Source organism: Mus pahari, chromosome 11 (assembly GCF_900095145.1).
Source record: "Mus pahari chromosome 11, PAHARI_EIJ_v1.1, whole genome shotgun sequence".
Taxonomy (NCBI): Eukaryota; Metazoa; Chordata; class Mammalia; order Rodentia; family Muridae; genus Mus; species Mus pahari.
In genome coordinates, this window is record NC_034600.1 from 56221577 (window position 1) to 56231890 (window position 10314).

The 10314-nt window shown below is 38.4% G+C and overlaps 1 protein-coding gene across 1 annotated transcript in view; it reads right to left on the reverse strand.

The window, feature by feature from the left end:
- The window catches only part of Spef2 (sperm flagellar 2), a 166963-nt gene that overhangs the window by 32259 nt on the left and 124390 nt on the right, over positions 1–10314 (reverse strand). Inside the window, exons 27-30 of the mRNA XM_021208381.1 lie at positions 3043–3196; positions 1278–1406; positions 754–857; positions 193–356 (exon numbers count right to left, since the gene is read on the reverse strand). Of these exons, the coding sequence (XP_021064040.1) occupies positions 193–356; positions 754–857; positions 1278–1406; positions 3043–3196 (551 nt within the window). The remainder of the gene's footprint in view (positions 1–192; positions 357–753; positions 858–1277; positions 1407–3042; positions 3197–10314) is intronic.

The window sequence follows — 10314 nt, forward strand, 5'->3', positions numbered from 1 at the left end:
CTTCTGCTACATATGCAGCTAGAGACACGAGCTCGGGGGGTACTGGTTAGTTCATATTGTTGTTGCACCTACAGGGTTGCAGCCCCCTTCAGCTCCTTGGGTACTTTCTCTAGCTCTCTCATATAGCTAATGAAAATCATCTTCTCCAGCATGAATCCTTTGTTTTGGTGGCTTTTCTGTGCCCTTGCTTACATTATGGTTCGGTAAGTGAGGATATTGGCAATGATTCCTTTTCCATACACTATCTTTGGTCTATTCCTAATATTCCAAATTCCATATTGATTTATACTAAACAGTCTCTCTGGGAGAATGTCGGAGAACAGGTCTTGCAGTCGTGTGAGTACTGAGAGGAAAGCCTTTACATTGTGGAAAAAGAGAATGTGAAAGTTGATTGGCCCTTGTTCCCAGAAGTTCATGCTCAGAACTTACTGGCTTTGGCCAGGACTTCTTTTGGTTTACTTTTGAATATGATTTTTTTTTGCCTGCATAATATATTTTCACATGACTTTTGTGCCTGGTTCCAGCAGAGATCAGAAGAAGGCACTGTATCCAGTGGAAACTGGACTTATAGATGGTTCTGAACCACCATGTAGGTGCTAAGAATTGAAAGTGAATTCTCTGGAAGAAAAACAGTCAGTGTTCTTAACCACTGAACTGTCTCTCCAGCCCAAGGACTTATTTTTTTGTTAACAAGAGGCGTAACTTTTTCTTTTGTGATATTAAATCATTTGTATTAGACAGCTTCTACCTAACCTGGGCAATCATACCAATTTGCAATCTATTTTTCTTTCTAGTCTTTGAAATTTGAATTACAGCTTTTGCTTTCTTTTTCTTCTTTTCTAAAGCTTCCTGATAGCCTGCAGATAATTTAAATGAGATTACTTAGGGAACCAGGCACAGTACTGCATTCCTGTATTCTTTGCACTCAAGAGACAAATACAGGAGAATTGTTAATTCAAGAACAGAGAGAGCTACATAACAAGTTTGAAGCTAGACTGGGCTATGTTAGACCTTGTCTCAATCAATCAAACAATCAGTCATTCAGTCAATCAAGCAATCAATCAATTAATCAATGTAATTAAGCTTATTTAAATCCAGACTCATCTGACTCATACAACAGCATAGTAGCCAAAGCTGGTTTTATGAACAAAATAAAAACTATCTGAATGGTGCCTGTTCTGCTTGAGTTCTGAGACTCAGTCTGAGGCTACTGATGAGACCCGTGTGGGTTTCTCGGCTCCGCTGAAAGCATGATCTTAGTCTATTCCTCCTCCTACCTTCTGTCTGCAGGGCCGCAAGATGCTCTTCCTTTATCCTGAGCCTCAGTTCATTCCTCTTTTCCATTTCAGCTATTTCCTCAGGTGTGACTGTGACTGGACTGACTTCTGCCACTGGGGATGATTTACCTGAAACATAACTGAGGCGTGGTGAGTAAATGACCAACATATGAGTTCATGGACATGGTTCTCAGAAGACATGGCTATGTGGCAAAATCCATACAACCAGAAACTGCTGGGGATTTTGAAACAAGGAACTATGGGCTCCTTGGGGTGGGCAACAAAAGATTTAGTATCTTTCACTGAGAATTTTGTGAACTTTCTGAGCAGCATTCATAACAAAATATGGTGTGTTACATCATAAGAAAAGAACAAGGTGTAGGGCATGTGCAGAAATGATTACAGGAAATAAAAAAGCAATAAAATCAGGGTTTGAAGACAAAAAAAAAAAAAAAAAAGAGTAGAGTTTCATCATACTCTAGTTGTCAGTAGATATTAGCCCCTTGTAGAATTACCACTTCCTAAGGAATTCCTTAAATTTGAAATTGGTTCTTAGCTTTTCTGTTTGTTTTTGTTTTCTCAAGAAAAGACCAATAAATAACTTCAAAAAGACATGGGTTAAATGTAGCAATGCTCAAGAATATGCATCTGAATTAATTACCCTTTAATTTGTGCCTACCTACAAGTAGTTCAATGACTACATAAACTGATTGAAACTTAAGAGTCTGTGGACATTTGTTGAGAATCTACCCAAGGCAATATGATTCTATTTCAGTTTGTGAATTTCTACCCAGTTCAGTAATTATTCTCGAGGGTAGGGTCACAAGGGCCTTAAATAATTTGGAGGGAAAAGAAGTAGAGTAAGGAACTGTGAGGGGATCAGTATATTTGCTGTACTAAAAGGTGAATGCATAGATTGCAAATAAAGGAGAAATTTAGCCTCTGCATTTGTTTTTCATTGAATAATTAAAGACTGGGCTTGGCCACGTAACTCCATTAAACAAATCTTCCCTTTAAATGCTGACATGTTTACATGAGATAGACTAAAGTGGCATGCACTTTAGCAAAGTATCTCTCCTTCCCTTTGCTTCTAGGGTCACCACTACCCCTTCACTGCTTCTCCCTCCCCCATCATATGCTTTTGGGTTCATCATAGACTGCTTCCCCACAGTGAGTGCGTAATAAACATGCAGTGGAAATCTGTCACTGAAGAGATTTTCCTCATGTGCTTTCTACCTTTTCTTTCTTGCTTTGAATTATATATATCACATAGAAACATTGAGAGGAAAAAGGTAACATTCAGTGCTGTTGCTTAAGCTCAGTGGGAGGTTGTATCTCTGCCTGTTTCCTTTGTTGTTATCCCTTCATGACTCTGAGGCAAAGATTCAGGTAGGCATGTTCCAGTAGAGAACAATTTGCTTAGATTCGAGTGCCCCTGAGACCTGTAAACACAGAGCTTTTAACTTCTGCAGCAGGTATTAGCCCCTCTGCACAGACATCCCAGGATATGCATCTTAATAAGGTTAAAGCTGTCTTTAATACAACTGCTGGTTACATCTGCATTTTGCTAAAATGAGTTAGGTCATGCTGATAGGTAATGTGGTTTGCCAACTACAACCACAGCCCATAGACACTTGGGTCTATAGTTTAAAACAATTACTAGCATTCAAGTGGCTTAGAGGCTAACCTGCCTCATTAATGGCTTATTTTCTACCAAGAAGAGGTTTAAAGTGACCCGTAGACCAGATCCTAGTGCTGTGAATACCTTTTCCTTTCTTGTCTGTCTTTTTCTTCTTGGGTGCTTCTTTCTCCTTCTTGGCTTTTTTATTTGCACCAGATTGAGGAGACTTTTCTTTGGAATCTAGTCGGGGTGGTTCTTTTTCTTCCTCTGTGAGCCTTTGGTGAACTTCAGCAGCCACCTGTATGGTAGCAGTATTTTCAGTTAGGATGGCGTTCGGCAAATATGATGATCACTTAGATTTAGTCACTCAGATTCCACTAGAGCTTCATTCCACTGTAAACATGATACCCATCTCTCACCCTTCAAGGAACACACAGTTCTATGATTAGGTGACCCAGTCCCCAAGTGCTATCCCCTGCTGTCTGAAAGAAGGCTCTTATCTCCCTAATCCATGATTTCACAGGTTCATTTAGTTTTATCTCCACTGATAAATTAGCCTCTCCATCTTAGACTTGAAAGCCATCATATAGTAAAAACAAACGTGATTCAATCTTGTTTATGATTAAATCTGTTTCTCAAGGACTGAGCTATGCCCAACCTGTAACCTTAACTACAAATGCTTCTGTACTGCCTATTACAGGAAATGGGGACCATGTCTTTGTTTTAAAAGGGCATTATTACTACCTTGCTATGACTACCATTTTATGACTTCTTTGTTATGACTGACTGCCTTGTTATGACTACCCTGCTACTACCTTGCTATGACCATCGTGTTATTAATTTGCTATGACTGCCTTGTTCCTACCTTGTTATGACCACCTTGTTACTACATAGTTATTACCATCTTGTTATGACCACCTTGTTACTACCTTGTTATTACCATCTTATTATGATCACCTTGTTACTACCTTGTTATGACCACCTTGTATGACCTCATTATGACCACTTTGTTTCAGGAGGATGCTATGACCAAGTTGTTGTGCTTATGCTCTGCTACTCTAATCCTGCCTATTTGCCTGCCAAATCCCCTATTTGGAAAGTGCCTACTTCTGAACTATAAAAATCCTTATGTTCCACATGCCTGAAGCTGATCTTCTGAACCCCATCGTAGAGAGAGACAGCTCATGTGTACAAACAAAAGTGCTTGCTTTAATTAAGTTGGCTATGACTTGGGTTCATGGTCTTTCTCCTCACATCTGTCAGATTAACTACCTCTATAAACACAGCATTGGATTTTCTTCTAAATTTCTGTTATCTCTTGCCTCTAGGACAGGCTCTTTCCTCCCCATATATCAATTTATGTTACAGTTCCCTTTCTATTGCTGTGATAAATACCATGACCAAAAGCAACTTGAAGAATAGTTTGTTTGGTTTACACCCCCAATGGCAGTCCAACATTAATGGAAATCAAGGTGGAATCTCATTCAGACAGAGTTAGGAACTACAAAAGGACAAAGGGACATGGCTTATTCCTTTGCTTCTCAAGGCTTGCTCATCTTGCTTTCATAATCAAGCCAGGATAATGCCCTCTAATGCCAATTATTACCTAAGGGAATTTCCAACAGAGTTGTCTACAGGACAATCTGATAAAGGCAATTCCCCAAATGATGTTGCCTCTTCTGAGATGCCTCTAATTTATATCAAGTTGACAGGAAAACAGCCATTAACCCTCAATGGATTCTTTGTTTTTAACATTTTAATCCTATTTAAATATTATCCTATAAAATTGCTATATTATAAAAGCATGCCTGTTTACATATTATGTCTGTGCACAATAGACGACATGATATACAAATTTCATGTCCCCATAGCCAGTTCAGGAGAGTGTAGGTTTCACATAAACTTTAATCCTGGATTTTCCATTCTAACTCTTGACACCCTCCCATAAGATTCACTGCTTATCGAGATAATATTTGCCACTAGCTAATGTCATAGTCTTAGCTTCTTCTAGAATACTAGAACTTCTCTGACTTTCTGTATGCCTCCATTGTAGTTAGTCCCTCTCTCACTACCACAAATGTTTGGATTCTAGTTGGATTATCACTCTATGCTAGTCACAGATGGGGAAATTCTGCCCTCACATTGAGGAGAGATTGAATTTTACAGGGTCCCCTTCACCTCCTGACTCTTTTAAGATGTTCTATATACTTCATGTTATAGAAAGTCTTGTCTCAGGACTATATAGATAAATTAAGAAGATTATAAACAAGTGAAGGATAGTAGATACTAAATAATCTATCTCTTGCACAGATACACATGTGTAAAAATATTAAACGTATTAAAGTATAGAGCTGAGTGGTGGCTATCAGGTGTCGAGGGTAGATGGATAGGGTATAAAGAAAACTGTTAATGAATGGGTAAAATGTCTTAGTCAGATTAAAGAAACAAATTCTGATGGCATATTACATAGCATGGATATAGTAGTTAATAATGTATTTTATATTTCAAAATTGCTAGAGGAGTGGATTTTAAATGTTTACTCCAAAAATCTGATAAGAAGGTAAAATAATAGATATGTTATTCATTTGGTTTATCACTTAAAAATGTCTATCAATATCAAAATATCAGAGTATAAGTAAAAAAGATATATAATTACTGTTTATAAATTTAAAATTTAAGATCTATCTATCTATCTATCTATCCATCTATCTAATCTCTAGCTAAAGCCTATGCCACCAAGGTCCTTCCTGTTTCTAGAAATACTAGAATTAAGTACTAAATTCATTTGACTCTGGGGACAGTGAAGATTATTTATGAGAACTGAAAAAAGATCTCAAAGGATATAAAAAAAAACATGCATTTTGGAGGTCAGAAAATGAGAGTCAATAAGATTATATGTATCTATACAAGCAAGCACTTGGGAGGTCCAGACCTGATGTGATTTCTGAGACTAAAAGAATGAGGAGAATGAAAAAGAGTAAGGTAGATACATACATGGTAATATAGATAAGGCCTAGCTCCCTCCAAAACCTTTGCAATTTTGTTTGCCAAAGGCCAGTAAGTTGCTGCCTTTTACAGATGCCTGACATATACTTCATGCCCCATGGCCCAGCATGTCATACTTGCTAATTTTTCCATGGACATTAAGCCTCATAACCTGCTAATGGGCTTCATATTCTTGGGCATATTTGTAGGCCTTATGGAGGACAATGTTTGTAACTGATAGATTTTTCTTTTAAAATTGTAATATGTCACAGAATAATCTGCTGGCAGCACTTGAGAGATCCAGAAAAGCTACATAGAAAAAACCAGCTTGGTTGAAAGGCCCAAGTGATGACCCCTCATTTCCTCTTGGGAGGTGAGAAGAAAGCAATCACAACACAAGGTGGGCGGGAGGGAAGGACCTGGGAGGGAAAGTGGATGAGGTGAGGGGAAGAGGGGAATCAGATCTGGTACTGGGTGAGGGAAAAGGACTGAAGCCCTGAGAGCCAGCAGAAAGTATGGAAACAGGTAATCTCGGAGGTAGGAGGTTGGCGGGACCCTTTAGAATGTACCAGAGACCTGGGAGGTGAGAGACTCTCAGGACTCAAAGTAAGGGACCTTACATAAAATGCCTGAAAGTAGGAAGAGGGAACTTATAGAGCCCACTTCAAGCAGAAGTGAGAGAGTGGTTGCCATTCCACAGTCAAAACTTTGACCCATAATTGTTCCTAACTGAATTAACTACAGGAATGGAAATGGAAAGGAGACTGCTGAAAAGAAGGTTCAGCGACAGGCCCAAAGTGGGATCCAGCTCAAGGGGAAGTTCCAAGGCTGGACACTATTACTGAATCTATGGAGTGCTCACAAAAAGGAACCTGTCATGACTGCCCTCCGGAAAAATCCAACAAGCAGCTTCAAGAGTCAGATGTAGATGTTTACCCCCAACCAATGGACAGAAGCTGCTGACCTCTGTGGTTGAATTAGGGAAAAGCTGGAAGAAGCTGAGGAGGAGGGTGACCCTATAGAAGGACCAGCAGTCTGAATTAACCTCTACACCTGATATCTCTCAGATACTGGACTACCAACCAGGCAGTATACACTAGCTGATGTGAGGCCCCCAACACATATACAGCAGAGGACTGCTGGGTCTGAGTTCAATCAGAAAAGATGGACCTAACCCCTCAAGAGATTGGAGGCCCCAGGGAATTTACAGGTCTGGTGGGGCACGGGTGGGGTGGGGTGGGACACGGGTGGGGTGGGGTGGGACAGTCTTGTCGAGATGAGGGGTGAGGAGGAGGTATGGGATGTGAACCGTCAGAGCATGGACTAGGAGGGAAATAAAATCTGGAGTGAAAATAAATAAATAGATGATAGAAAGAAAGAAAGAAAGAAAGAAAGAAAGAAAGAAAGAAAGAAAGAAAGAAAGAAAGAAAGAAAGAAAGAAAGAAAGAAAATTAAATAAAAAATAATTAACCAAAGATTGGATTTTTATTTTTCGATTTGACTTTTTGCATCACTGTGTTCTATCTCCCTCTACTGAAATTTTCCCATGGCCCCTTTCCCAACCTCTGTGGTATTTGAAATGTAACACACATATCTAAGAATTTGAAACTACCATCAACAAATGAGATGACAGACACCCAACATTTGTCTTTCATTCATTTAGAATGTAGAATTTGTGACTTCATTTTCCTTAGATGAATGATATTGCATTGTGCAAATGCACCACATTCCATTATGGATATCTAGGTTGTTTCTGTTTCCTAGCTGTTGTGGATAGGGCAGCAAAGAACACAGATAAGCAAGAATCTCTCTCTAGTAAAATGTAGGTCTTCTTGGATAAATGCCCAGAGGTGGAATCACTGGATTATAGGGCACATTTATTTCTAGCCCTTTGATGAACTTACACACTGATTTTCATAGTGGCTACACCTTGAAAATAGGAAATCACATTCTAATAGGATTAAGGGATCCTCTTTCACATCTTCACCACATGTATTGTCATTTGTTTTCTGAATCTTAGTCATTCTGTTTGAAATAAGATAAAATTTCAAAGTTTTAATTTGAATATGTCTGACTGCTAAGATATCTAACACTTAAAAATACTTCTTAGCCATTCATATTTCTTCCTTTGAGAATGGTATTGGCTAGTTTTCATCAACCTGACACAGGCTAACATCATTTTAGAAGAAGGAACCTCAACGGTGAAAACACCCCAACCAGGTTGAGTCGGTAGGCAAACCTGTGTGATGCATTTTCTAGATTGATGATGTGTTAGGGCCCAGACCATTGTGGTGGTCCTGAGAAGGGTGGTCCAGAGAGTGAATAAGAAGGCAGGCTGAGCAAGCCATGAGGTGCAAGCCAGTAAGTAGCATCCCTCCATTGTTTCTGCCTCCGATCATGACATCAAGTTCTGCTTTGAGTTCTTTTCCTCACTTTCCAGGATGCTAGACAACATACAAGTTGTAAGATGTAGTAAACCATTTCCTTACCAAAAATAAAAGAAAGAAAGAAAGAAAGAAAGAAAGAAAGAAAGAAAGAAAGAAGAAAAGAAAAGAAAAGAAAAGAAAAGAAAAGAAAAGAAAAGAAAAGAAAAGAAAAGAAAAGAAAAGAAAAGAAAAAAGAAAGCCAGCTTGGTTGACTTGTTTTTGAATTTTTTTTTTTTCTGCACAGATGACCTTTTGATAAAAATGGATTTCATGCTATCTACTGTACTTTCAAATTCTTGGTAAAGTTGAAAGCTTGATTGTTAAACAACCCCCCCCTTTAAATTGCAAGCAATTCATTCTTTTAAATTTGTTCTTGTAGTATATGTCAGCAATTTCCTCTAAAATTGATTTATCTCCTTGGCAAACGACCTTGTGATGATGATGAAGGCAGTGATTATCATTAGTAGTTTCCTTGTCCACATTTCTCAAAGACCTCCAGATCTCTTTCAAAAATCAGCAGAATTTAGAATACATTCTTTAAAGTAGCTTCTAGGGCTAGTAAGAACTTTAAAACGTAATAATTTGACATTGTAGGTGTTAAATATGACTTCTCTGAAATCATTACCTACCTACCAATTAGAAAGTTTTGCTAAAAATTAACATGGCAAAATGAGTAGCTTTTAGTAAAATTGCTCCTTAGGAAAAGCCTGAATCAAAGTGCAGTTCGGTCCAATTGCACCAATCTCATTTGGAACTGTTTGCCTATATCCATTTTCTGAATCACATCTCTCTCATTTGGAACTAAAAGTTCTTTTAAATGTTTGTTTTCTAACAAGTCACAGTTTAATCATTCAAGGGTCTTGGTTCTAAGCTCAGGGGTAATTTTTATTTTTCTGTCTGCTTTTAAATGTATGACATTAGATTTACAGAGTTCTATCACAACATAAAATTCTGATTCACATACAATTTCATATTTATCTTAATAATGATATTAAGTGGTCATTTTGCTATGCTTGCTATGAGACATTCCAAAGTAAAAAGAAAGATGTATACTTTTAAATAAATTTCTAGCAAGTACCTGTATTTATACTTCATGAAGCATTTTCATATACACTCATCACTGAATTTCAATCATCTGAGAATTTTTCTCATGTTTTGGAGAAGAAATCGAAGACTTAGAGAAGCTACCAGGTTTTTCAAAACTTAAAACAGGCCATGTTTAATTGTGACATATAGCTAATACTCTGGTTCTATGTTCCTCTTTAAGAATGCAGTATTTTCCCTAGGTAGTTTTGGTAGATTTATGACCCGCCCATTATATTTTTGAAGTTCAATTAACAATACAAGTAATACATGATCTTTCTAGAAAGTTTGCACCTGCTTCCCATTCCCAGGGACTTGGCACTTGTGGGTTTTGTGCCATACTGCCATTACTGCCACCTTTTTATTGGCTTTAGTGTTATGAGCATGGTGGCAGCTGCAGCAGCATCTCAAGGCTGGATTGATAACTCAGGACCGTGTTAGGTGTGGGCATTGTACTAAGTTACGGTATATGAAGAGTGAAAGAACCAAGTTCAGTGTTCAGGAAAACACTAATGAGATAAAATGACAAAGTAGACATGGGTTGATTCCTTAGTGGATAGGGTACTTGCTAAACAAGGATGAAGTCCTGAGTTTGAATCTCCAGAGATGATAAAATGCTGCGCCCAGTACTGGCCCTCTGTAATCTCAGTACAGCAAGAATAGAAAGGGAAACAGGAGAAGGCCCTGAAGACCATGATATGGCTAGCTAACCAGGCATGCATCTGTGTAAGAGGAAGGCACAAACAACAAAGAGACTGTTCCAAAGAAATTAGAAACTGTGCTGAGACACCCAAGGTTGTCCTCTGACCTTTATATGCACACACTGTGATGTGCACATATCCACATTTATACACATAAACATGCATACAAACTTCATACACATACACACACACACACACAGAGGGAGGGAGGGAGAGAGAGG